The sequence below is a fragment of the Bubalus kerabau genome, chromosome 15, assembly GCF_029407905.1.
Source record: "Bubalus kerabau isolate K-KA32 ecotype Philippines breed swamp buffalo chromosome 15, PCC_UOA_SB_1v2, whole genome shotgun sequence".
In the NCBI taxonomy this organism is placed as follows: Eukaryota; Metazoa; Chordata; class Mammalia; order Artiodactyla; family Bovidae; genus Bubalus; species Bubalus kerabau.
The window spans coordinates 77,839,119-77,867,052 of record NC_073638.1 but is presented as its reverse complement, the minus strand read 5'-3'; the positions used below and the strand labels follow the sequence as shown (position 1 = coordinate 77,867,052).

At 46.6% G+C, this 27,934-nt stretch overlaps 2 protein-coding genes across 6 annotated transcripts; one reads left to right on the top strand and one right to left on the bottom strand.

Annotated features, from left to right (window-relative positions):
- The first annotated feature begins 6 nt into the window (after window positions 1-6).
- ACP2 (acid phosphatase 2, lysosomal) lies at window positions 7-11,035 on the top strand. Of its 2 annotated transcripts, XM_055547045.1 has the most exons (11): window positions 14-203; window positions 778-873; window positions 1,195-1,281; window positions 2,164-2,316; window positions 2,426-2,524; window positions 2,603-2,692; window positions 3,135-3,267; window positions 4,053-4,135; window positions 4,252-4,358; window positions 4,483-4,658; window positions 6,384-11,035. In XM_055547045.1, the coding sequence occupies exons 1-11, from the start codon at window positions 90-92 to the stop codon at window positions 6,515-6,517; spliced, it is 1,272 nt and encodes a 423-aa protein (XP_055403020.1). In that variant the 5' UTR covers window positions 14-89; the 3' UTR covers window positions 6,518-11,035. The 2 variants fall into 2 exon arrangements, with proteins under 2 accessions (XP_055403022.1, XP_055403020.1); XM_055547047.1 differs by lacking the exon at window positions 1,195-1,281 and having other exon boundaries at window positions 7-203.
- DDB2 (damage specific DNA binding protein 2) lies at window positions 7,385-27,853 on the bottom strand. Of its 4 annotated transcripts, none has more exons than XM_055547041.1 (11): window positions 27,728-27,853; window positions 27,342-27,498; window positions 26,065-26,198; window positions 25,501-25,692; window positions 12,191-12,336; window positions 10,816-10,915; window positions 10,547-10,724; window positions 10,099-10,241; window positions 8,249-8,413; window positions 8,064-8,109; window positions 7,385-7,770 (listed from the first exon to the last, which is right to left on the bottom strand). In XM_055547041.1, exons 1-11 carry the CDS (start codon window positions 27,761-27,763, stop codon window positions 7,721-7,723), a joined length of 1,347 nt encoding a protein of 448 aa, XP_055403016.1. In that variant the 5' UTR covers window positions 27,764-27,853; the 3' UTR covers window positions 7,385-7,720. The 4 variants fall into 4 exon arrangements, with proteins under 4 accessions (XP_055403016.1, XP_055403017.1, XP_055403018.1 ...); XM_055547042.1 differs by having other exon boundaries at window positions 27,342-27,525; window positions 27,728-27,840; XM_055547043.1 differs by having other exon boundaries at window positions 27,609-27,742.
- Window positions 27,854-27,934: the final 81 nt, after the last annotated feature.

The following is a 27,934-nucleotide window of genomic DNA, read 5'->3' as shown; positions in this document are numbered from 1 at the left end:
GGCGTGTGTTCTTAAGGGTGCGTCCGGGTGGCTGCTGCAAGTGTCACCCAGAGGGTTCCAGCCTCTGTGCTGCATAGCCTACAGCGGTGATGGCGGGCAGGCGGTTTGGCTGGAGCCGGGCAGCTCTTCTCCAGCTCATTCTTGGTGTGAACCTGATGGTGATGCCACCCACTCAGGCCCGGACTCTGCGTTTCGTTACTTTGGTAATGAGAGATGGGGTCGCCAAGGGCTGGCCAGTGCTAGGAGGGCACCGGCCTGCTGGTGGAGGGAGGGGCGGGGCTTTGCTGAGGTCTGGGGTCTGGAGTAGGGAGGAGACGACTGGCCTGCGGGGTTGGGGGCCAGGGTTCGCAGTTTTTGTGAAGCCCTTGGGTATTTAGGGTGGGGGGCAGGGTGCACGGAGTTCTGTATTAGAGGATAGATTGGTGAGTCTGCCTTGGGACTGGGATGTAGTTCAATGATTAATACGAGATTCACTTCTAAAGCAACCTTTGGTGATTTTTTTTCCCCCAGTCCCCCCGCCCCCACCCACCCCACACATACACCTGCATTGCTTTCATTTCTTTCCCTTTCCCTCCTGTACTTTCGGTTTTCCCAAGGTCTCCAGCGGCATTGCTTAGCCAAGTTAGAGTCTCTGGAGGCTGCAAGAAGTTACTGACTTCTAGGTTGGGGTTTTTCACAGTGGGTAGAGTTAAGTTTCTCAACATGGGGCAGGGGTTGGCTCTGTGTCCACACCAAGGGGACCCTCTGACCTCTGGGCTAACCACTTTCTTTCCTCAGCTGTACCGACATGGAGACCGCTCTCCAGTGAAAACGTATCCCAAGGACCCCCATCAGGAAGACAAATGGCCCCAGGGCTTTGGTCAGCTAACCAAGGTGGGTCAGGAGCCAGCTCTCTCTCAGCATGAGCTGTAGAACCGGTGACCTCTAGAGCAGGCTGCAGAACTCACCAAACTGCTTTTCCCCATGTGGGTGCTGACTTTGGCCACATTTCTTCAGCTTACTTTGATCCGTGCCCAGATTAAAATGGGCACACACAATGCATGCACTATCAGCCCCTTAATAAACGACTTGTGGGATCAGATTAACCCACTCCTGCTTCCAACCACAAGGTGGAAAGCAGCGTGGCTAAGCCCTGTTGTTCTCATGAGCCATCCCCCTCCCCCTGGGCCCCTTAACCCTTGGGTTTGCCCGCAGGAGGGGATGCTGCAGCACTGGGAGCTGGGCCAGGCTCTGCGACAGCGCTACCATGGCTTTGTCAATGCCTCTTACCACCGGCAAGAGGTAAGGCTGGGAACTCGAGAGGCTATTTTCACCCTCTGCCCTCAGGGAGACTACCAGTGACCCGGGCACTATGGCCTTCCTCCATGCATCTCTGGTTACAGCTGCAGGACGAGACGTCCACGGGCTGTCTGGAGCAAAACTCTGGAGGCTGAGTTGCCCCTGCTTGGCTTGGGAAGAAGCCAAACTGTTCAAGCATCCAAGCCCAGACTTATGGGCCTCGCAGAGTAGTTTCTGACTCTGTGAAGTAACTCAGGCTTTCCATCCAAGTACTGTTACGGGCCAGGCACTGTGCTGGCACTGTGTGTAACAGTGCGTCGGCCAGATCCAATCTTTGTCTCTCATGTCCTCACTGTTTCCTTGAGGGCCAGCCCCATCCTGATTTTGCCCTTTCTCACTTCTTCCTCCCTTTTCACAAGCAGTTATCTCTGTTCCTCATCTTATTTCCTCTCCTCCTCTCTAAGCCAGTTATTAAGGGTGGGGAGGGGGGCATTGTGTGTGTGTGTGTGTGTGTGTGTGTGTGTGTGTGTGATTAAAGACAGTTTCTGCCCCCAAGGACCTGGGCCTCGATAAGGGAGACAGGTGTTGTAATAAACCAGGCAGGCCAGCAGACCCGAGAGCCTTGTTGAGTAAGCACTTCGGACTGGGAGGGGCATTTGACCTATAGCCATTCCCGCAGGAATTCTTTGCAGATGGCGGGGACAGCAACCCCAGCAGTCTAGGCTGGAAGAGGGGTGGGGAAGGCCAGAGAAGGGGAGAGGGGCAGATGCCTGGTGGATTTACAATTTGCTGGGTGAACAGCAAGAACTGGGGCCCCACTGCGAGGCCAGCGCTGCCCCCACCCTCCGACTCTCACAGGTGGGACCGGTGTTGTCATCTCTGCAGGTTTATGTGCGAAGCACAGACTTTGACCGGACGCTTATGAGTGCGGAGGCCAACCTGGCTGGACTCTTCCCGCCCGATGGGATCCAGCGCTTTAACCCAAACATCTCTTGGCAGCCTATCCCTGTTCACACCGTGCCCGTTGCCGAGGACAGGGTAAGCCTGGCCCGCCCTTCCCTCGAGGCGACGGCAGGAACGACTCTGACCGTTGGCCTGCTGATCCCCGACTCCTTCTCTGCCTCTGCTTACCCGCTCTGGCCTGCAGCTGCTGAAGTTCCCCTTGGGCCCATGCCCCCGCTTTGAACAGCTGCAGAATGAGACCCGGCGGACGCCCGAGTATCAGAACGAGAGTGTTCAGAATGCAGTGAGTGGGGCTGAAGTGGAGGGCACCACCCTGACCTTCAGCCTCGGGCAGGACTGACCCCCTGATCGTGTTTCATAGCAATTCCTGGATATGGTGGCCAATGAGACGGGGCTCACGGACCTGACGCTGGAGACCGTCTGGAATGTCTACGACACGCTATTCTGCGAGGTGAGCCGGCTCAGGTTTTCTCTCACAGCTCGGCAGGCCCGCGTGGCCAGGCCAAGTAAAACACCATGCCTGGATGCCATGCCCCTGGGGTGGTCCAGGCAAGCCACCTCTTGTGAAACAGAAGAATTTCCCTCACGGGTGAGAAAGAACCTCAGAGTGGGAAACAAATTTGTTGATGGGTCAGCAGTTCCCACTTCTCCCCACCCAGAGCTCTCGTGGTATCCGACTCCATTCTGCTGAGTCACACTTTTGGGGCCCGAGCCTCCTTTCCTGTTCCCCGCCTCCTCGACACCCTCCACCACGTCTCCCGGTTCCAGACCCTCTGCCTCTCCTCTGCCTCCCCTCACACACACGCAGGCACCATCCCAGCGGGGAAGAGAGCTGCTCCCGGGAGAGGCTCTGGCCGGGGCCGGGAAGCTAACCTGCCCGCTGCCACACACAGCAGACACATGGGCTGCCCCTGCCACCCTGGGCCTCGCCCCAAACCATGCAGCGTCTGAGCCGGCTGAAGGACTTCAGCTTCCGCTTCCTCTTCGGGATCTACAAGCAGGCAGAGAAGGCCCGGCTGCAGGGGGGTGAGTGACAAGACCAGCATGTCACTCCCCTGAAAGAACCCAACAGCGTTAGAAACCTTCTGCAGGGGGGACTTCTCACACGCTCACTTCTCTACCTGAAGAGTTCTCTACTCTTTGAGGACCAGTGAACCCTAGTTATCCCATCAGTCATCAAAGCCTCCCCAGTCCCCCAGGTGCTTAGCACGTCTGTCACTAGAACCAGTGACCACAGGCTGGTGTGCATCTTTTGTGTGTGTGCGTGTGCGTGTCCATTCATATTCTTAGTTTCACCCACATCAGGAAACCCTCTGTCCCCCCAAATAACTCCCCACCTCCCCCAAAGGACCACCAGGGGCCATTGTGAAAGAAGGCCAAGAATAATACACAGGCCACACGCTGATCTGAGCGCTCAAGGGAGTGCCAGCTGCCAGACCTTCCCAGCATCTCAGTTCTCCAAGTCTGCCCCTGACAGCGTTCCCCTGGCCTGGTGCTGCCGTCTAGTGCTCCCTGAAGCAGCCTTAGGTTTACATTTGTTCCCAACTGGAGTAATTCTTCAAACACAGGCAGGGCCTCATTGCCCCTTTATGAATAAATGGGCAGGTTTCTGCGTCTGTGTTGAAATAGGGGTATCTTGTTTTATCTTGCTTCCTTCTGTAAATTTGAAAGTTTTTAAGTGGGATTCCTCTGACGTGTCCTCTCTGCTGGGATCAGACCCAGGGCTGGCAGAGGGTGAGAGGCCCTCAGGTAGGTCGGTCGGAAGACGGTGAAGGCCGCAGCCGCTGACACGGGGGGACTCTCTCCCTCAGGTGTCCTGCTGGCTCAGATACGGAAGAACCTGACGCTGATGGCAACCACCTCCCAGCTCCCTAAGCTGCTGGTCTACTCTGCGGTGAGCTCCCACGGCCCCCAGGGGGCTCAGGGCACGCGGAAGCTGGGTTCCTCCTCTCTTCGGTATCTGGGGTTGGCGGGGGGAGTGGTGCTGATGGGAAGCCCTTCCTCTTATAGCACGACACCACGCTGGTGGCTCTGCAGATGGCATTGGGCGTCTACAACGGCGAGCAGGCCCCCTATGCGTCCTGCCACATGTTTGAGCTGTACCAGGAGGACAGTGGGTGAGTGGAGCATGCCGTCTGCCCTCGGGAGGTGCGCCCAAGTGGAGGGCGGGGCTGTGGGCAGCCTGAGGGGACGCTGTTAGCCTGGGGAGCCACTGCCCTTGTGCCTCCCACCCACCCGCAGGAATTTCTCGGTGGAGATGTACTTCCGGAATGAGAGTCACAGGGCCCCCTGGCCCCTGACCCTGCCCGGCTGCTCTCACCGCTGCCCGCTGCAGGACTTCCTCCACCTCACAGAGCCGGTCGTGCCCAAGGATTGGCTGCAGGAGTGCCAGCTGGCGGGCGGGCCTGCAGACACAGGTGAGCTGCCGTCTGCCTCCATGCTGGCCGAGGCCCAGAACAGCTCCCGGTTCCTACCCAGAGGTCTCCAGAGGCTGATGCACTTCCAATCCTGGTGCAGGTTCCCAGACAGTCTCCTTCCCACCCTGAGACGCACTCCTCGCCCTCAGGCGATGCCCTTCTTATAGCGTGAGGAAAGCCTTGCAGCTGGGAGGGAGAGGACCATCTCATCCTCCCCCCACCGGGTGTCCTGGCCCTCTCGCTGGTGTGAGCCCCCGCTGGGGGCCTGCCTTTCCACTTACACCCTGGGTTTGTTTCCTCTGACCTCCACGTGGGCCCCGGTGCTCAGTGTCGCTGCTCTGCTGGATCAGTCCCGTCGCAGAGCCTAACAGAGGTTCCTTTGGCCCACCTCCTTCTCCGGCCGCCACTCCCATTCTCCCCCTTTCGGATGGGATCCTTCAAAGAGTTGCCTAGACTCTGCTGTCACCTCCTTGCCGCTCATTCTCAGACTCACACTGGACAGTCTTCCGTCACCTGCCACTCCACAGAAGTCACTGTTGTTGAGGACCAGTGACCTCCTCTCACCCCAAAGCCAGCTGACCAGTTCTTTAGTCAGCTCCTCTCACCTGTCAGCGGCGTTATGGAGTCAGTCACTCCTTTGACCACTTTCTTGCTTTCTCTGGTTTTCCTTCCCCCTCCCCGCAGGCAGCTTTCTTTACTGGCTTCTCCTCCCCACTAACCAGCAGATAGCCCCGGGCTCATCAGCCTGGCTCTTTCCCCACTGATGCCCTCTACTCAAGTGAGCTTACCCAGCCCTATGGCCTCACGTTACCATTTCCATGCTAAGTTCTTTTTATGACTCGTGACCTCTTTCTCTCTGAGCCGCAGGTTCACATATCCAGCTGTGGACTCGAGGTCTCTATGTGGATGTCAGCTAAGGCATCTCACAGTGGAGGTTCTCCCTGCAGGCTTCCCCACCTTAGTCAATGCAGCCTCAGCCACGCAGGTACACAGCATATCCTGAGGTGCTATTCCGAGTGCCCTCTCCTCAGACCCCCACCTCCAAACCACCAGCATATCCTGCCAGTCCAGTCTTTAAACTCCGTGCTCTGGCTCCCTAGCTCAGTCTACCATCATCTCTTGCCAGAAGTACTGAAAAGCTTCCCAACGTTCTTTCTGATTTTGTTCTTGGCCCTACCAGTCTGTCAGCAGAGTTAAATTTTTTAAAAACATGAATCGGTTCACATCACTACCCTTCTCAGAACTGTCCAAGGGCTTCCCGTCATCTGGAATAAAACCCACATTCTTTACTGTGGCCTTCAGGCCCTGCTCGGTCTGCTCTGGTGATACTCTCTTTCCTAGACCATGTCGAGCTAAGTCCCTCCTGCATTTGCTTCCACCTCCCCCCACCCCCGCCGCTGGCCTGAGGACACTCTTCTCTCAGCTCTTGTGTGTGTCTCACTGACTCCAAGGCTCAGGTCCGTGTGTTGCTTTCTTGGTGACACCCTGCTGTGACCTGCCTGGCTTTGATTCTCTCGACGGCATCTGCCGCTAACTTGTCCTTCCTGTCATTTGCCTGTCATGGCATCTCCTCTCCTAGAAGGGAAAAGCCACACGGGAGACTGTGTCTTGGCTGCCTGTGATCTCCCTGTTGTAGGAACAGCACCTGGCATGTGGCAGGCGCCCAAACATTTGCTGAACGAACACTGACATGACCTTTCTCTCCTCCCCCGGCGCTGTGCTCAGAGGTGATCGTGGCCTTGGCCGTCTGCGGCTCCATCCTCTTCCTCCTCATAGTGCTGCTCCTCACCGTCCTCTTCCGGGTGCAGGCCCAGCCTCCTGGCTACCGCCACGTCCCAGACGGGGAGGACCACGCCTGACAACCACTCAGCCCCCTTCCCTCTGCCTCCTAGGGGAGGTGGGCTGGGCCCTTGCTCCTGACTGTTGCTGCTCCCCAGCCCATGGACAGGAGACCCTGGGTTGGGCCTCCCTCTGATCACCACACCTAGATGAACAAGTGAGGCTCAGCTTGGCCCGAGGCACCTGTCACCCGGCATCCACGTGCCCGACGTTAACCAAGTACTGTGTCGGACACTGGCTTCCTCCAAACAGGATTTGCCTCCTCCGTGCTCCCTTCTAAGGACGTCAAATGTAGATAAGTGCTCGTTTCACTCAGGACCTAGGAGAAAAAGACTGAAGGAGACGGTGCTTGATCTGCTTTGCCTCTCCATCAAACCCTGCTCTCTCTTCCAACCCAGAGTCTTTGGCAGATGGCCCCAAGGACACGGTCTTGCCTCTCACCTCTCAGTGCTTATTTTAGCGGGAAGAACGGCCCAACACTGGGGGTACAAACACTGGCCGCCAGGGAACCAGATCACCCAAGAGCCAGCCAGTGAAGTCTGTCCAGCTGAAGCCACCGTTAACTCGAATGAGACATAATGCTTTCAGCATCTTTGTCACCCCTCACCTTGAGCCGGTTGGAAGGAGGTTTGTGCTTGGGAGGGAGTCGGGGATGGCGGAGAGGGGACGGTGAGTTGTGGTACAGAATCCTGAAATCACCGTCCCCACCCTTAGTGGGGCTGGGATCCCTAGGTTGTGAGCTGAACAGCTCTAGACTGTGGCCCAGAATAGCACTGAGACAGCTTCCAGAGAATGAAGGTTTGGGACTCCCAGTGCTGGTTCTATGCCTTTTCTTCATTCTGGGGAGCTGAGAAGCCCTTTGACCAGATCAGAGCTAGAAGATCCACTCAGAAGCTCACTGGGTATGTTTTATTGGCTGTGTGAATAGCGAGCACAGATCAAAAACCACTACCTGAGCACTGAGTGTCAGAGAGGAGAAAGGAGAGAAGCTCGGCTCCAGGCCACGTACAGCAGAGGCCCTTGGCACAGCAAGTCTGCCAACTCTGGAGTTCCTGGAGCTCAGCCCACGCGCGTGTCCAGTCCCCATGTCACGGTCCCAGTGCCCCAGCTCCAACGCTGGGACTCCGATACCTCGGCCCTTTAACACGAAGCCGCCTCTCGTCAAAGAACTTGTTCTCGTGGGGCTCCAAGCCCCTGCTTGGCCCCCGCTTCATTAACGTCTCTCATTTCTGAGTCCCAGCATCCTCCGGGCTCCAAACGAGAATGTGATAACCTAGGAAGAGTGAGACCAGAGGCACCTTCCATCACCAGCCTCTGAGAACTTGGAGCTGGCGTGGGGAACCTGGCACTTGGTCAGGAGACACCAGGAATCTGGGCAGCAGCCAGGCATTGCTGTGGCCAAGACTCAGCGAGAAGGACGGCCCTCGGTCCAAAGAGACCGTGGGCTCCTGGTTGCCATCTTCACTGACTATATCCTGGGGGTGGCTGGAGCAATGCTAAGCTGGGGTGAGCCTGCACTGAACCTTGGGGAGTAGGCTGGGCTTGACCGGCCTCATGTACACTCACCCATCACGGAGGCCAGCGTGTCCCCCATGGGATTGAATTCATTGAGCTGCAGAGACAAGGGGATGAGTATGAGGAGGAAGTGGAGGTAGCAGAAGAAGGGCATGTGAGGAGTAATTGGTCATTTTTGATCCATGAGGTTGAATCCCTGCCTCCTCCCATTTATTATTTGAGGGCCCAGGCCTCACCGACATGATACCAGAAGATTCTGGGTCATACAGCTGATACATGATCTTTCCTGAGCTTCCATCAAACACATCGATCGTCCTTAATTCATGGGGGGAACAACTTTTGAAATTAGGATCTGGGTATCGGCCCACGACAATGAGGTTGTACCGAGGATGCCAGCTTGCCTAGGAGATGGAGAGGCAAGTCACAGGAGTAAATGCAGAACAGCACTGAGAGAGAGCAGAAGTACCTTTGCCACTGACAACAACGGTTAATACAACTGCCAGCAATTTAACAACAGAGGTAAGACCTACATGAAACAAGAATGGTTTTGAAGTGCACATGCATCTACCATAGCAAATGTAAAATCCCCAGCTGACCTTCCTGTGATCCTCAGGACACATGCAGGCCTTCTCTCTTTGCATTTCCTGACACTGTACCAGCTGCTAAGTATTTTAACATCAGTGCTACCCAAGCGAAAGCGATGGTATAGTTGCTCAGCCGTGTCCGACTCTTTGTGACCCGTGGACTGTAGCCCGCCAGGCTCCTCTGTCCATGGGATTCTCCAGGCAGGAACACTGGAGTGGGTTGCCGTTCCCTTCTCCAGAGGATCTTCCCGACCCAGGGATCTGCATTGCAAATAGGACCCCGGTTCTGAGCTCATCCCACAGCTCTCCCTCCAACATCAGGGAGTTGAGAAGAAAATGGCAAGTGGCTGAAACGGGGGAGGACCTCTCTGTTCCCAGATCACCCCACTCAAAACAAACCCAGCAGCTACTGGGATGACAAAAGTGGATGGGATTTTCCCAAGAAAGCTTTTCAAAGAAGTTCTGAAGGGGACAAGACACGGTTAGCAGGAACAAAGAGGTGCTACAGGCAACGGCTTGGAAAAAATTCACAGGTCACACCTGGGACGCTGTCGGTTGGGCTGGCTGATTGATGCCAAGAAGGAGATAAGGAAGAAAGGGTCAACGGGAACACCAACTGCTGATGGGTTGACATTACAGACAGCTTGGATTAGATGTGAGGTACGTTATGCTACGCTAAGTTGCTCAGTCGTGTCCAACTCTTTGTGACCCTACGTGACCCTGTAGCCCACCAGGCTCCTCTGTCCATGGGGTTCTCCAGGCAAGAATACTGGAGTGGGCTGCCATTTCCTACTCTAGGGTTGAGGTACGGTGTGGGGGCCATTCTCATACCAAATCATTATTTCCTGAGTATTTCCTAGGCACCAAGCATGTTGCCACAAGCTTTAAGTACTTGGGTTCAACCTCACAACCACCACCTGTCAGTCAGATACTATTATTCCCTCTTTATAGATGAGGACATTGGGATCCCTACTGTGAGTGATTTGCTGAAGGAGTCTAACCTGGGGGGTGGGGGAATGGGCTCTGCCTGCCTGAACTATGCTCTACTGACTACATACGTGCAGGCATGAGCTCTGGAGGTCCGAAGAGGGGCTGTGGTTCTAGAAAAGAATATAACCTGGGCAGCAGGAGGACTGGCAGAGTTCAGACTGGCGGCCACGGGGGGGACGGGGGGCAGCAGGCATGGAGGACTTGAAGGTTGGAAGCCTTGGGGGTTAAGGCTAGAGAAGCCACAAATGGCTTGGCTAACTAAGCCAAGTTAGCTCGTGGGTCAGCTGCACACACAGGTCACCGAAACTGAGGGCAGAACAGAGGGTCAGGATCTCAGAAAGTGCCTGGGCTGCCTGGAAAGAACTCAGGAAAATCCGCTTATCAGAGACATGACGAAGACTCAGCAAAACGGGCTCACGGAGCTGGACCAAAGGTGCAGAGTGAGCCAGGGTGAGAAGAGGGCTGGGGCTGCAGGCTTCCATGTCCACCGCCGCCTCCCTACCATCACTTACCTTGATGGGCGTCAGGTGCTGGAAGTGGCGGTGAGGATGTGGGATCAGGCTTGGCGGGCAGTCCCACTGGCAAGCAGAGTAAACCCGGATCTCACTTTTCTGGTCAGTGGTCAGGAGCTGGGCTCCATCGGGACTGAAGTGAGCTGGCAAAGCGAAAAGCCCCTGAGCTCAAGGGACCCCAGGTGGGCCCTATCCTGGCCCGCAGGGGCACCTCCCTCCCACTGCTTCCTAGAGATGGGTGGCAGGGGCATGATCTGGGCTGTGAACAAACACCCAAGAGGCTCAGCGGCTGGGGGGGCAGCTAGAGACAGGAGGGCTCGGGACCTCGGCCTGGCTGACGCTGTGCGGGGTTAAGGCCTGGCTGAGTGGCTTCTACACTTTGCGGGAAAGGCCCTGAAACGGCGGGTCGGCGGGGTCTGCAGGAAGGCCGAGGTCTGGTATATCACACCTGCGTTGACAGGATGCCTGTGCGGCAGCGAGTGGAGGAAGCTGGATTTCCCTCTAACCTGGCGCAGGTCCCAGATTTTCACCGTTTGATCTACGGAGGCTGTGGCCAGGAGCCAGTCACAGCACGGGTTCAGGGCCACATGGGTCACCTTCTTTTTGTGCATTCTCAGATTCCAAAGCTGCGGAGGAGAGCTCGGTTCAGGCTGGGGTGCAGAACCGAGGCTGGGGGTTGGGAAGGGGAGGGGAGGGCCTGGGCTCGCGAGAACGCACCTCCCTGCCATCCATGTTCAGCAGGATCACGTGCCCCACATTGTCTCCCGTGACCACCACTCGGCTTTTGACAGATACGTCCAAGCTGCAGAACCAGACGCTGGAGGGAGAGATTGTGCTGTAAGACTCTTAGGGACAGAGGCAAGTTGCATTTATTCACTGCTGCAGCTCATGTCTCATGCACAGCAGACAGTCAATAAATATCCGTTGAGTGAGTGAATATCTTGTCATGGACTCCCAGTGAGGAGCACTCAAGACTCGTCCACCATCCCGACAAAGGGTATGGGCGTGGTGGGGCTCAGAAACTTGTCCAGTTACTTCTAGGCTCAGGATCCTCATGTGGTAAGAGTCCCTGAAGCAGCCAAACCCAGAGCCGTAAGGCGAGTCCTCAAGTCCGGGCCTGCCCCCTGGAGCCCTGAGGAAGACTCAGCTGTTGTTTTCTCTCTCCACTCTCCACCCTCTGGGTCAAAGGAGAGGACACTTCAAACAGGGACTGCCCAACTCTTCCTCACTGCTGGCTGGAAAGGAACTCCTGCCCCCTTCTGAGCACTTAGGGGAAAAAGCACACCAACTTGGAACTACCTGCTGTTTCTGTCCCTCAGACGACTTGATATGAAGGGACGGGTCGGGGTGGGGGGAACATCAGGGATCCTGATACCCAGTCGGGAGAGTCCAGATTCACATTTTCCCCTCAAATCTCTGCTACTCTGCTTTCTGCATCCCTTGTAAACATCCTGCAGGAGGAGGGCTCCTTGTAGAAGAGTAAGGTCACCTGTCACCTGTCCTGTTGCTCCTGTATTTCTTACCCCTGTGTGGCAGCCCAGTGCTAGGTAGAACCCCACACCCTCACACACTTGGGGAGCAGTCATATCTCCGACTGAAAACCAAAGTGACAAGCATTTTGTAATTTCTCTAGCCACATGCTCTTGGGGAGTCCAAAGTGCTTTGTGGACATGATTCTATCCATTTCGGCTTCCATCAAGGAGCTGGCCAGGTCATTACACCCCAGTGAAAGCAGGGAATAGAGTCTTAAGGTCTTAGTTCCTGCTCCAGGCTTGAAGTAGTTTTTTAGACTAATGACACATTGACTTGTCCAATGAGAATCCAGGTCTAGTCGGATACAGTAAGGACTGACAGAAGAGCTGAGACCGTTCCCTTGCCGAGAAAAGCTGAGGTTCTAGAACCCGTCCTTGAAACAGGAACCCACCTAGCTCAGAGGAATAGCAGCTAAAGAGTCAGAGGGAAGGGTGAAAAGGAGCTAACCCCTTTCTTCCCTGTGCCGGGTTTAGGGAAAAGAAATGGGATCCGGGTGCTCTCGCCACAACTACACCGAGAGCCTAGAAGCCCTTTCCCCTCTTGAGTTAAAACTACTCACTTGCAGGTGTCTGAGCTGGCAAAAACTCGGAGAGTGTTGCCTTTAAAATCTTGCAGCCTAGTCGTTCCCTCCATTGAGGAGGTGAAAAACTGGTTGGTATTGAGAGGGTTAAACTTCATCCCAGTGATGCTCCCTCCAGCTCCAATCTAACACAAGGAAGAAAAAAGTCAGTGAGTGATACTGGCCCATGAACGGACAAAGCCTGGGCGCACATCCTCTGATTGGACACAAGAGCCATCCAGGCCACAGTTGGGGCCGGGCCAGCTTGGATGCCTAGACACTAGGGAGCTCTCCACAGTACTGCTTCTTAAGGTTCTCATTTTACACTTTTTAACGAACATACAGTAAGTTGGTTGTTTCTGGTATACAGCTTTATGAATTTTAACGCATGTAGAGACTTGCACCACCACCACCACCACCAAAATCAGGATGCACAACAGTTGTGTCACTTCCCCCCAGATCCCTCACGCTCTCCCACTGTAGTCGCATCCTCACCCGACTCCTCAGCCCTGGCAACCAGGGAGGAGTTCTTCATCACCATACAAGTTTTGCCTTTGATGGACTGTCGGATCAGTGACTCATGGTATGCAGCCTTTTGAGACTGGCTTCTTTCATTTCACTTGGTGTAACACCCCTGAGTTTGATCCAGCCTGCTCTGTGAATCTATAGTTCATCCCATTTTATTGTTGAATACCCTATTGTGTGGATGTAGCATAATGTATCATACAAATGCTCTTTTCAGAGGAGCTTCAGCTTGGAACAATGGCTGGGTTAGGTGGGCTGGTGTCAGACCTGAGCTCATTTTTTGCAGACATACCAGACGATGATGAAGATAATCATGATGACATTGGCAGCATAACCTTATTAAGTGCTTATTATACATCAAGTGCACTGTTTTAAGAACTTTATATCCTCCAGGCTCCTCCTCCAGTTCTCCTGTATGTTGTTGCTCTCCCAGCCTTACTCCTACAAGGCCTCTTACACAACATTCACTTAACTCACTCAGCACACTAACTGGTACTTTCCATTCATTCTAACTGATGCCCACGGTTCATCAAACCCTCGCTGCTAGTAAGTTAATCTGCTCCCACTAGCTGAGTTCTATGCTTATGAAGGGTTAGTTGTGTTTGTTCTTAAACCTAGATATGTCAGTTGTACTTTGTATTGTAATCATGTAATTTAACTAAACATGTAATTTATTAAACATTTAAACTTTAAACACAAAACATTTCATTAAAATGTAATTTAATTAAAATTGATGAAATATGTGCAAAAAGAATGACCACTGTGGTTTCTATGAAATCCACATTGAACACTTTGGAAAAACTAGATTAAAAAGATTTGCTAAAATAAGAGTTGCTGAATTAAGCATGGGAGAGATACTTACAAACAATTAGGGTGGGAAATAGTGAAAAGAAAATCTGCAATCAGACTGCTTCACAACTGATTTTAAATTATGTCTCCACTTTTGGGAAATGGAAACTAGACGCTGTAAAGTATGCATTATGGATTCGGTTTATGTAAGACAAGGTGAACCCGAATCAGTGAGCACTTACTACAAGAAAGGACTGGCCCTATGTCAAAGCATTAGTAATAAGCACTTATGTAAACATTTTCAGGCAAAATGCATGTGTGTTCTTCTAGCAAGGGTGGATTAAGTAGTTACGACAGCTCTTGCACTGAGAAGGACTACATACACCTGGACACAACACAAAAAAGAAAATGTGTTTGAGACTTTCCAATTCCAGTCACGGTGGGTTAGCTGGTTTCAGGCCAACCTGTCAAGAAAAGCTAGAAAAGGTAGATGAGGTGTATGTTCTCAAAGGAAAGTTTCTGAAGTCAACGAAGAGCTATCAAGGCACCAAGAACTACCAAGTCCAGCCTCCTAGAGAGAAGAGAAGCAGAGAGGTAAGTCTGACATTTCGATGCTGCTTTTGCTCCTGAGGCCTATGCAGATGAGAAAGCTGTATGGCTGAGAAGCTGAAAAGTTCAGCAGAAGTTCTGTCAATCTCAAGGGAGGCAAAAACAGAGTTCAGACCTGTCAGAGAGGAAAGGTTTTAGGAAAAAAAAAAAAAATGCAGGTTTTAGTTAGGATCCCTGAAACCCCAGAAATAAGAGCAAACGAAACAGACCATCCCTCATGAAGACTGAAGTCCACATTCAAATCATTTCCGTCTCTGATTAAGATGATCTGATTCTACCTGACCTGCCTGCCAGAGAGAAAAAATTCTTTTTTTAAGAGCACTCAAAAAACTTCAAATTGTCTCTGCAAATTTTCATATGCAATATTTGGCATCAAATCTAAAACTGTCCAGCATATCAGAAATCAAGATCAAATAACCAACCAAGAGAAAAAACACCAGCTTAAAGACACTCACAGAAGATCCAGGTATTGGTGCTATTAGACATTGGCTTTAAAATAATTGTAATTAGTATACATTTTAAAAAGAGACCTAATTAAAAAATGGACAAAGAATTCCCGGAGGTCCTACGTTTAGGACTTGGTATTTTCACTCCCATGGTTGGGGTTCAATCCCTGGTCAGGGAACTAACATCCCACAAGCCCCGTGGTGCAACCAAAAAAAGGACAAAGGATTTCAACAGACATTTCTCCAAAGAAGATATACAAATAGTGGCACATGAAAAGATGCTCAACCTCATTAGTCAGTAGGTAATGCAAATAAAAGTCACAATGAAATACTATTTCATAGCCACTAGGAGGCTATAAACAAAAAGACAATAATGAGTGTTGTAAGACAGCCTATAGAATGAAAAAAAATAATGCAAACTATATCTGATGAGGGATTAGTATCAACAACATATAAGGAACTTGGACAACTCAATAGCAAAAAAAGGCGAAACAAATAATCTGATAAAAAAAAAATCGACAAAGATTGAATAGGCATTTTTCCAAAGACATACAAATGGCCAAAGGGTATATGAAAAGGTGCTCAACATCACTAACAGAAATACAAAATTACAATGAGATATCACCTCACACCCAGTTAGAATGACTATTATAAAAAAGCGATAACAAGTGCTGGCCAAGATGTGGAAAAAGGGAACTCTGGTGTGGGAATGTAAATTGGTAGGGGCATTATGGAAAACAGTATGGAGGTTCCTCCATGAAAAACTCAGAAGGGAGCTACCAAACTATCCAGTTAATTCTACTTCTGAGTATGTTATCAAAAGGAAAGGAAATCAGTTTCTCAGAGTTCTGTCCTCCTGTGTTCATTGCAGCATTATTCACAATTGCCAAGATATAGAAACAACTGTCTGCTGATCAATGAATGGATAAAGAAAGAAAATGTGAGATATATATATGTATCGAGTGGAATATTATTCAGCCTTAAAAAAGTAAATCCTGCCACTTCTGATAACATGGATGAACATGGAGGACATTATGCTAAGCAAAGTCAGACACAGATAAATACTGCATGACCTCACTTATATGTGCAATCTAAAAAAGTCACTCACAAAGGCAAGAGAATAGTGGTTGCCTGGGGCTGAAGGGGGGTAGGGGAATGGTGAGATATTCGTCAAAGGACACAAAGTTTCAACTATTCATGAGATCTAATGTATAGCGTGCTGACTATAGTTAATAACTATTTTATATGTGAAATTTTCTAAGAGAATCGATCTTAAGTGTTCTCAGCATACACATACACATAGAAAACTATGTAAGATGATGGATGTTAACTAATTAGCTTGATTGTGGAAATCATTTCACAATATATACATGTATTAAAACATCATGTTGGGTCCCTGGTGGTCTAGTGGTTAGGACTCTGTGCTCCCACTGCAGGGGGCTCAGGTTCCATCCCAGGTCAGGAACTAAGATCCACATGACACAGCCAAAAATGATCAATAAAGCAAAAACAAAACCACACTATGATGTACACTAGATATGCACAATTTTTATTTGTCAGTCAAGGATGTGGAGGAACTGAAGCCCTCCTACATTGCTGGTGGGAAAGTGAAATGGAGTAGTTGCTTTGGAACATAGGCAATTCTTCAAAAAAATTAAACATACAATTACCATATGGCCCCAAAGATACATATACCCAAGAAGATATATAGTCAATAGAAATGAGTATGTATGTTGCTATAAAAACTTGTATGTAGATATTCACAGGAGTATTATTCACAATAAAAGTTAAAAAAGCCTAAAAATCAATGACCCAAACATCCATCTCAAGAAGCTGTAAAACAAACAAGAAGCTAAAACCACTGAGTAAAAAGAAAAAACAGAAATGAATGAAATAAATACACTGTGGAGAAAATCAACAAAGCCAAGTTAGTTCCATGAAAAGACTAATATAATTAAATTGATAAATCCCAGCTGAGAATGACCAAAGGAGAAAGCACAAATAACCAATTTAGTGGATGGAAAAGATATCTTAGACATTTTAAAAAGTAATAAGAGGACATCATAAACAATCTTTTACCAATAAAACTGAAAATTCAGAGGAGATAAGCAAATTCCTAGAACAGTACAAACTTGCCAAATTGACAGAAGATGAAAAGGAAAAATGTGAATAGTCTGATAGCTATTAAAGAAACTGAGTCACAACTAAAAACTTTCGCGCAAAGTAAATTCCAGATCTTAATGGCTTCAGTGATGAATGTACTAAATATATGAGGAAGAAACAATCTTTAAAAAAAAAAAAAAAGTTTATTTTCAAATTATCTCATAGAAAAGTTGTGAGAACAGCACAAAGAACTGTTTTTTTCTGGAACCATTTGGTAATAAATTGCCAACATGAAGTCCCATCACACTCAGATACTTTACTGTGTACTTCCTAAAAGAATATTCTCTGACATAGCCCCAGCAAAACCACCAAAACTTAGGGTATCTAAAGTAGTTCAGACTCATAGAAACAGAAAGTAAACCTGTGGTTGCCAAGGGCTGGAAGGAAGGGGAAATGGTGAGCTGTTAGTCAGTGGGCACACAGTCTCAGTTTTACAAGATAAAAAAATTCTAAAAAAAAAAAAAATTCTAGAACTCTGTTGCAAAAAATGGAAATACAGTGTTAACTGTGCACTTAAAAATGGTTGAGATGACACATTTCGGGTTATGTGCTTTTACCACAGTTTTTAAAAGAAGCAGTACCACTTGCTAGAAATATAATTGTAAAGGTTAAAAAGTGGGGAAAAAGAACATTTAAATAAAAAAATCAAATTTGGTTTATTTGGTAATAAACCAAAACAAACAAAAAACTGTAGTTTTTTTTTTAATAGCATAGATAAGGAAAATCATATGCTGATCTCAACAGACACAAAAGTATTTGAAAAAATTCAATTATCATTCATGATAACAGCTTCTGGCAAACTAAGAATAGAAGAGGAACTTACTTAATCTGATAAAAGGTATTAAAAACAAACAAGCTCCCAGGTGCATAGCCAAGAAAACTGAAAACAGTTGTTCAAACAAAAACTTGTACATAAACGAACATTCATGGCAGCTGAATCAAAATAGCAAAAGGCAGAAACAATCCAAATGTTCAATGACAGACGAGTGGCAAAACAAAATTTGGTATATTTGTACAATGGAATATTATTCAACCTCAAAAAGGAATAAAGTACTGAAACCTGCTACAACACGGATGAACCTTGGAAATATTATGCTAAGGAAAAGGAGCCAGACCACCAAGGGCAAATATTGTATAATTCCACTTACATGCAGTACCTGGAATTGTGAAATTCAGAGACAAAAAACAGATTAGGGGGGCTGGGGAAGAGGTAATAGACAGTTATTGTTTAATGGGTATAGAGTTTAATTTGGGGATGAAGAAGTCCTGGAGCTGGATAGGGGTAATGACTGCACAATATAAATGTACGTACTGCCATTGAACTATATGCTTTGAAATGGTTAAAATTGTAATTCTCATGTTATATATAGCTTATCACAATAAAACGCAGCAGAAATTTCAATGATAAAACATAAAAGCCTTCTATAATCAAGAACAAGATAAGAATGCCTGTTAGAGCAAACATTCAACAAGGTACTAGAGGCCTCAGCCAATGAGATAAGGCAAATAAAAAAGAAGTGTAAAAATGGTAGAGGAAGAAATCAAACTCTCATGATTTACACATGACAAACTGTATAGGGAAAAAATTTAAATCCCTCAGAGAAACTATTAAAATTAATATGAATTTCTACTTCCAACCATGATGGAGTGTCAGAAACCAGATATATCCTCCTGCCTTAACACAACTAAAAAAATGGAAAAATACATGAAATAAGTTTTCACACACTGGACAACAGGCAGCACAAGAGGGTAAAGAGGGAGGCAGCCATGTGATTGCCCCAATTTAATGCTTGGAGAGCGTACCCAGGCTGTAGCATAGGCAGGGAGGACCCAAACAGCCTAATAGTCTCAATGGGCTCAGGAGACACTTGGGAAAGCCAGCAGGGCAAAATGCTGGAGAGGCTGACGTGCAGAGAGAGAGCATTATGGATATTTTCAGAGGGGTCCCCTCAGGGAGTAAATAATATTGTGTAAATGTGTATAAGGAAACTATATAAGGCTAGGGCGGGAGAAGGGAGACATCAGAAATTAACAGAAGGAGAAATCCTCAGAACAGTCTATGTTCTCACCATCCAGAATGAAAAGATTCTTAACATAGCTCAAGCAGAGTCCTCAGAAGGGTACTGTCTCAGGGTGAGGCCAAAATCTAGACTATAGGCTGCTTTGCCTATACTACTGCTAAGTCACTTCAGTCGTGTCTGACTCTGTGCGACCCCATAGATGGCAGCCCACCAGGCGCCCCTGTCCCTGGGATTCTCCAGGCAAGAACACTGGAGTAGGTTGCCATTTCCTTCTCCAATGTATGAAAGTGAAAAGTGAAAGTGAAGTCGCTCAGTCCTATCCGACTATTCGCGACCCCATGGACTGCAGCCTACCAGGCTCCTCCGTCCATGGGATTCTCCAGGCAAGAGTACTGGAGTGGGTGCCATTGCCTTCTCCATAGGCTGCTTTAGACCCATGCTAACTGGAGTGGATTAAGTAATGGGTAATTTATCCAATTACCCAAGATATCTATGCTGTGATTCCTGGATCCTGTGAATATTTAGATGACAAAGGGAAAGAAAAATCATATGAAGAGGAACATAGAATGGGAGCAGACTTCACATCAGAAATCATCTTTAAAGTACTAAAAGAAGAATAAAAAATCCTGTAAACCTAGAATTCTATGCCCAGCAAAAATACCTTTAAAAGAAACTGCAAAATAAAGACTTCCTTGGACAAACAAAGGAAAAAAAAATGCATCACCAACCAACCTACATTATAGGAAATGTTAAAGAAATCTCTTTAAGCAGAAGATCAAAAGGAAGTCTGAATCATACAAAAGAATTTTAAAAACTGGAAATGGCAAATATGTGGGTAAATATTAAAGTTTTTTTCTCATTTAAAAAACATCTTTAAAAGATACCTACCCTGCAACCCAGCCATTTCACCACCAGGTATTTACTCGGGAAAAATGAAGACATATATCCACACAAAGACTGTACATGAAATCTTCATAGCAGCTGTATTGGTAACAGTCAAAAGCTGCAAAAAGTCTAAATGCCCTTCAATAGATGAATGGATAAATAAACTGGTATATCAATACACTGGAATACTACTACAAACTATTGATACAGGCAAAAATATGGATAAACCTCAAATATTCATACTGTATGAAAGAAGCCAGGGAAAAGAAAAGAGTCTATATCATATAGTGCCATTTATATGGGGAGGAGCTCCTGGAGGAGGGCATGGCAACCCACCCCAGTATTCTTGACTGGAGAATCCCATGGACAGAGAAACCTGGAGGGCTATAGTCCATGGGGGTCACAAAGAGTTGGACATGACTGAAGCAACTTGGCATGCAAGCCATTTATATGTCTTGAAAATGCAAATTTATCAATAGGAATAGAAAGCAGATCAGTGGTTTTCAGGTGACAGGACAGAGAGTAGAAAGGGAAGGATTACCAAGGGGTGTAAGGAATGTGATGGATATGTTCATTATTTTAATTGTGGTGATGGTTTTATGGTTGTATACATATTTATATATGTCAAGACTCATCAAGTTGCACACTTTAAACATGCAATTTATCATACATCAGCTATATCTCAATAAATATTTAAATAAAAGCAAAAAGATAATTAACTGTGTAAAGCAAAAATCATAATGTAAGCTTTACAAAGTATTTAGAAGTACAATAAAGGACAATGAGAGAAAGGAGAAAATGGGTCAGTACATAGTTGTAAGACTGTTACAGTACATATAAAGTTGTATGATACTATTTGAATGTTCACTCTTACATTAAAAATGTAGACTGTGGGAAAGTCCCTGGCGGTCCAATGGTTAGGACTCTGTGCTTTCACTGCTGAGGGCCCAGGTTCAATCCCTGGGTCAGGGAACTAACATCCTCCAAGTCTCATGGTCAAAAAAAAAAAGATGTACATTGCAAACTCTAGAACTACTACTAAAAGAGAGAGAAGGGAAAGAAGAAAAGTGTAACTAATAATCCAATAAGGAAGATAAAATGGAATCACAAAAAGTACTCAATCAAAAAGAAGGCAAGAAAAAATAATGGACCAAAACAATGAGACAAATACAGAAGATGACAGACTTAAATCCAATCATATTTATAATTAATCATATTAAATGTAAATGGACAAATGCTTCAATTAAAAGGTAGAGACTGTCAGAATGGACTTTTCCTTTTTCACCATGCCATGCAGCTTGCAAGATCTCAGTTCCCCAACCAGGGGCTTGAATCCCAGCCCTCAGCAGTGAAATCATAGAGTCCTAACCACTGGTTCACCAGGGAATTAGCAGGTTGCATTTTTTTTAAATGCTATCTACAAGAAACATTTTATATACAAATATACAAATACATTAAGAATAAAAGGATGAAAAAAGATATACAATGCAAGTATTAATCATAAAAAAGCTGCATGGCTACATTAATATCAAAGAAATAAAATTTCAGAACAAGAAATATTATCAGGGATAAAAGGAGACATCTCACAATAACAGAGGTGTCAATTCATCAAAAGGACATAATTCTAAACGTGTAAGCACCTAATAACAGTTTCCAAACGTTTGAAGCAAAAAAATAAAGGAAAATAAACAGAACCACAATTTTATAGTTGGAGATTCCAATATTCCTCTCTCAATAACTGATAAGAGATATAAAATCAGTAAGGCTATAGAACATTTAAAAAAAGGATACAAACACTATTAACCAATGTAACCTAATTGACATTTAAGGAGTAATTCACCCCAAAATAGCACAGTACACATCTTTTTTCAAATGCATATGGAACACTCCAAAGACAATCAATATGCTAAGTTATAAAAGGTCTGGAATCACGAAAATGTCTTTTGTTCCGTAACAGCATTGAACTAGAAATCAGTAACAGAGATATCGCAACAATCCCCAAATAGAAATCAAACAGATACTTCAGAATAATCCATAGGTAAAAGAAGAAATCATAAAGAATTTGGAAAGTAATTTATACTGAATGAAAACAAAAACACAACAAAATCTGTAAGATTCAGTTAGAGAAATAGAGGGAAATGTATAGCATTGAATGGTTGTATTAGAAAACAACAACAAAAAAATCAAATAAAAATCCAAGTTTCTATCTTAAGAAACCAGAAAAAGAAAAGCAAATTATACCCACAGGAAAGAAAACAATGGGGAAAAAAAAAATAAAGAAAGAAAACAGAAAAACAATGGAGAAAAATCAATGAAGTTAAAAGCTGGAAAATATCAACAAAACTGATGATCTTCTAGCAAGACTGATCAGGGGTAAAAGAAAAAAAAGACACAAATTACCAGTACCAATAAAAAGAGTGAGAACATTACTACAGATCTTATGAATATTAAAAAGATACAAGGCTTCCCAGGTGGCACTAGTGGTAAAGAATTTGTCTGCCAATGAAGGAGACATAAGAGACTCAGGTTTGATCCTGGGTTGGGAAGATCTCCTGGAGGAGGACATGGCAACCCACTCCTGTATTCTTGCCTGGAGAATCCATGGACAGAGGAGTCTGGTGGGCTATGGTACACTGGGTTGCAAAGAGTCGGACATGACTGAACATCTGAGCACAAGGGAATACTATAAACAACTTTATGCCTCTAAATTCAACAACTTAGATAAAATGAACAAATTACTTGAAAGACAAACTGCCATGCTCCTTCAAGAAGAAATAACCTAAATTGCCTTACTGCTGTTAAACAATTGGAAATATAGTTTAAAACCTTCCAACAAAGAAAACTCTAGATCCAGATGGCTTCACTAGTGAATCCTATGAAAAATTTAAGAAAAAAAATAGTACTAACTCTGCACAAACTATTCCAGAAAATTCAAGTAGAGGGAACACATCCCTGATACCAAAACCAAAGACATTACAAAAAAAAAGGAAATAAGATATTTTTAAGTGGTCATCATCTGGTACAAGATGACTAAACCAGAATATGATCTAATAAGTAAAATACAACAGATTCTAGGGTAGAACACTTATATAAAAACATAAATAAAAGAATGGGTGTGTATAATAGTGTCTACACACATATAAAGATGCCCCATATGGGGATTTCAGGTAACAGTTACTTTATTCTTTATATATATATATTTTTCCTGTATTGCTTGAATTTCTTACAATGAGCACAGGTAATTTTTACAATGAGAATGATCATTTTGAAAATTAAACACATGTCCCCTTGCCAAGGGCCTGAAAGATATCAAGATCAGAACCAAGGTCAGATGACTAAAGAAAAGATAAAATGAGGCACTGCTTCTCCCTTCCTCACTGGTTTCAAATCAACCTTCTGCTGTCGGTTTCTGGGAGTACAGACAGTTTTCCAGACCACCAAACCTTTCTTCTGCTACAGCCTACCTCCCTGTGAGTCACACAGTTTAAATGCCCAGACCAATCTCCACAACAGCGTGAGGAAGCTTCACTTAAACACACATCGTAAGGAAGGGTGATAAAACCCAAAGCACCTTCACCCTAACACAAGTTTAAAGCAGTTATTATTCCTCTTTTAGTCAGGAAGCCCTTCCCCAGACACTCTTAGGCTATTTCTTAAATTTCTCTATTCTCGCATCCTGGCTGCTTGCTGGCAGCCGCTGCGGCAGCGGTGAACAAATCTCTTCCTGTTTGAGCTCTGGGTTCTGACTTCAACTTAAAGTTCCACTTCTTGGTGGTCATCTGTCTCACCAGCTGGACAGAAAGCCATTCTTCGGATTTCAGGCACTTATTTTCTTGAATAATCTCATAGCTTGAATCCTAATCTCTCAAGTCTGTCTAACCTGGCCTTTTCTGATGAGCTGTTCTCCAAACCGTCCATTTCAAAGAACTCATCGTGGGTTTAGCTATGGCCTCTAAACCAGAGGTAGAAAAACAGTGAGCTAATGAAGAATCCAGTTCACAAATGTGTTTTGTTTAGCTACAGAGCATGTTCAATTTCATTTGGTTCCCAACATTAAAAATCAGGTATTTTAAATTAAAATCCTTGTGTCCTATTGGCAGGAATGTAAAATGGGACAGCCGCTATGGAAAACAGTATGGTGGTTCCTCAAAATATTAGAGTTACAATGTGATCCACTCTGGGTACAAAACCAAATGAACTGAAAGCACGAACTCGAAGAGATATTTGTGCAACCCTGTTCATGGCAGCATTATTCACAAAAGCCAAAAGGTGGAAGCAACCCAAATGTCCATCAAGAGATGAATGGGTAAAAAAAAATGTAGTGTATACATACAGAGGAATATTATTTAACCTTAAAAAGGAAGGAAATTCAGATACATGCTGCAACATGGATGCACCCTGAGGACATGATGCTAAGTGAAATAAGTCTGTCAGAAAAGGACAGGTACTGTCTGATTCCACTTGTATGAGACAGTCAGTCAAAATCAGAGAGACAGAAAGCAGCATGCGGTTGCCAGGGTCTGGAGGGAGGGGGGAACGGGAAGTCTGTTAATGTTTACAGAGTTTCAGTTCTGCAAGACAAAAAAGTTCTGGAGACTGGTTATGCAAGAATGTAAATGTTCTCACACTGAACGGTACACTTAAAAAATGGCTAAGATGGTAAACTTTACGTGTTTCACTACAATTTTTAAAAATCCAAACATTTCAGACTTCATTTGAAAAACTCAGATCTGATACCACAGGACCTCAATTCTCACCTGTCAACCATCTCCAATTTATCGCTAACCACCATCCTGCATCATTCTTTTATCTGTCTGGCTTCTTTAGGTATGTGAATTTGCAGCTCCTGCTCTAAACCCAGTGTCACCTTTCACAGTATAGCCCTCCAATCTCAGTCCCCTACTGGGCAAGATAAGAGTGTTCTCTTTGGTGGAGAAACCAACACTCTCAACCCCTTAGCGACTGATGGCAAACACTAGCACAATTAAGACCATCCCTAAAAAGCTCTTTGCCACACCTTGCCCCAAACACACTCTGCCTTTCCTCCTTTTCTCTCCATTTACCTAAATATTGTTCTTCCTCACATCTCACTCATCCATGAAACCTTCCCTATCAATTCTAATCCCCAGAGATTCTTCCTTCTCTCATTTCTGTAGCATTTAGCATCTGTATTGCTGTAAAGTCAGTGATCTTGTAGGTATACATCTGACTTGCCCAGTTATATCTCAAGGCCCTCATTCATTCAGCAAATACAAAGCAGCTACTCTAATTACTGGGGATACGGTGTAAGTTAGAAAGACAAGGTCCCTGCCATCGTGGAGTTTACTTTATAATGGACAAAGACATACAAATAAGTAAAACATTTCAGATATTGATAAATACTGTGGGGGGAAAGTGATGGAGGATAATAATGAGGTAGAGCGTCATTAGTGAGTAAGCAGAGCGGTCAGTAATAAGCCTTGTAGAAGAAGTATATTAAGCTGAGACCTGAATGGTAAGAGGAAGCCAGCCATGAGAAAAACCACGGGAAAGAGGACTCCAGTCAAAAGGAACAGCAAGTCCAAAGACCCAATTTCAGGAACAGAAGTATCTAGTATGGCTAAAGCACAGGCAATGAGGAAGACAACAGCAAGGTCAAAGAGGTAAGAAGGGGCTTAGATCCTGTAAGTAACTTATGAGGATGATTAGTGTATCATAGTTGCTAACATTTTAAGGGCAAGCATTCAATAAAGAGTTGAGTACCATCACCGTTTACTTGTTTGAAAATACCCAGTTACTTTTGATCCCAATTATCTCCTTGTTACTGGATGACTTTTCATCCCTTCAGCAAACATCTCTTCAGTACTATTGTCTGGCACAGGGTACTGCTCACCCCTTTAATGAAGGTAGGTTTGTCCTTTATGCCAAAGTTCCAGAGCAAGATATCTCCCCCTTTGGAGCCCACAGCCAGGGTGCTGGGGTGAGTTGGGTGCCACGCCAGGGATGTGGCCCTCCTGTCAAAAGGGGCAGCCTTTTGGAATATCCGGTAAGAAGCCAGAGAGTTCAAAAAAGACTGCTGGAGACCCTAATACAGAGAGAAAAGAATTAAGTTGAATTAAAACACAAGGGTCAATTGCCTATCTCTGACTCCTCCATAGATGAGGCCTGGGGCCAAGTTCTCCCACTAAGGGAAAACTAACTGCCTGGCTCTGTGCATAAAAAGATTTGCAATACACATAATCTAACCACAGAAATCAAGGAGGTAGAGTGCATTCCTGCTGGGACCCCTACAGCATAGGACTTCTATCTTGTTGACAGCCCAGCAGGCCAGTCACCAAGGTGGGGATGATCTCTCTGAGAACCTGGTGAACCAACCCAGCATCTAATTCTGGAGCATCCAGAGGCTTAAAAAGGCACCATACAAACCCCTGAATTCTTCAGCCAGGAAACGCCTCACCTGCTGTAGTGATGCCCAGGCAGCTGTGCCCAGCTTATGCTGGTGGAGGGCCCTGACGATGCTGCTGCATAGCGGCGGGACCCGCAGGCTAGCGAACCCCGCCCAAAGGCCTGAGTCAAATCTTCTGCTAGAACCTGCCAAGCAGAACAGACACATATTTTCCGCTCCAGTCTCACGCAGGCAAGATTTTTCTGCCGAATATGCCAGAAAGAAAGCCCTATTGCTTCTTTTGGCAGAGACAATCTCTATCACCTCCTAAGATCTTTTCAGGTTCTGCTCAGTCTCATCCAGCACAACAAATAAATAGTGAGCAGGGATTCAATGTCTTCCAAAAAAACATTCCCCAAAACAGTAATTCTGAAGTGACACTGTGATCTTCCAGGGTTCCTGAGAAGTGAGCCCAAGAAACACATAAGAATTGCAGAACTCTTCTCAGTCTGGGGTGGAAAACTGGTGATAGGGTTGAGTGACAATTTAAAAGTCATATGTAAAGCACAATAAAAAGATTTTAAGACGATACAGTGGAAGTGACCAAGAGAAGCAGTTTTTTCCAAAATCCTGTATTACAATAATGTAGAAGTGACCAGCTGTGGGCCCCAAGTCTAATCTGTTCTCCTGAAAACCAGCAGGATCCACGGGGTCTGGCATGGGGCTAAATTCATTAGGCTACTTTTGGGGAGGCAGATCCACCTAGAATAGGAATAAAGCAACTCCGGATTACTAACCTGTATTTGAGGACCTGATCTCTATAAATCCTGCCTCTGGACAACCCATTCTTTCTTCTTATGAACAAAAAAAAACACTTCATCGACAATCCCGTCTTTTGAGTTCTCTACTTTCCTTACAGCCCCAGGTTTTAGCCCCAAGAAACCCGTAAGAGTGAGTTTTCAGAGGAAGGAAGGAAATTGAAGGTTCCCGCAGTTAAACCAAGGACAGATAGCTAACAATTTTAACTATCGAAATTAAGCACACACACCACCACGCAAGGTAGGATTATCTTAAGCAGTTCTCAGTGTGTAAAAATGCCGATACAAACAAGGACTTGGAAAAGTCGGTTGTGTCTGTTGTAACGTAGGTCATCTGCCTCGTCCTGTCACCTGAGGGAGGTTAAACCCAAGCTCTAAGGCTGTCAAAGGACCTACAGACAAAATGCATAGCCTGAGGCGCCCACAATTTGGGCCAGCCTCAGAACCTATGCGCACCCATCCCCCACTCCAGCCTTCGGCGTGAGAACCCCAAATTGCGGAATTAATTAAAGCAGCAGGCACAGGCAGTACCGGGGCCCTTCACACAGAGCTTCTTGGCCTCGGGCTCCAGCTCCCGGGGGCTTCTGTTCCTCTTGCTCTTGGGGCGCACAACCACCTCAGGGGTCTTCTGGGTTTCTGGGCGTTTCCTGGGAGCCATGGCGTCCTCCGTGCGAAGGGGTACTATGCCCTATGCCGAGGAAGAATTAAGAAGCCTCTGAGGAGAACAAGGCGGGGACGAGGAAAAGCGCTCAGCCACAGGTAGACCAACTAAGCCAACTTCCCGCCAAACAGGCTCACCGGGAAGGCGGGGACGCGCGCGGACGGATGGGAAGTGTGTGAAGGCAGAGCCTCACCGCTCCCCAGAGAAAAGGGATACCGCCTACAAGTTGGCTCGGAGCTGGTCCAAGTCAGCTGACCTGCCAGAAGTAAAGATGGCCGTCAGCGCTGGACATCCCGACTTGAAGCCTCTTCAGACGCCACGCTGCCAGGCCTCTAACCCCACCCTACCCCCCGAGACTAGATGCCAATCAAAACTTCGGCTCCGCCTCTCTACCTTCTAATTGGTGACCACGCCCTCTCGGGCTTTGTGATTGGCTGATCCCAACAGTTGGCATGAGGCGGCT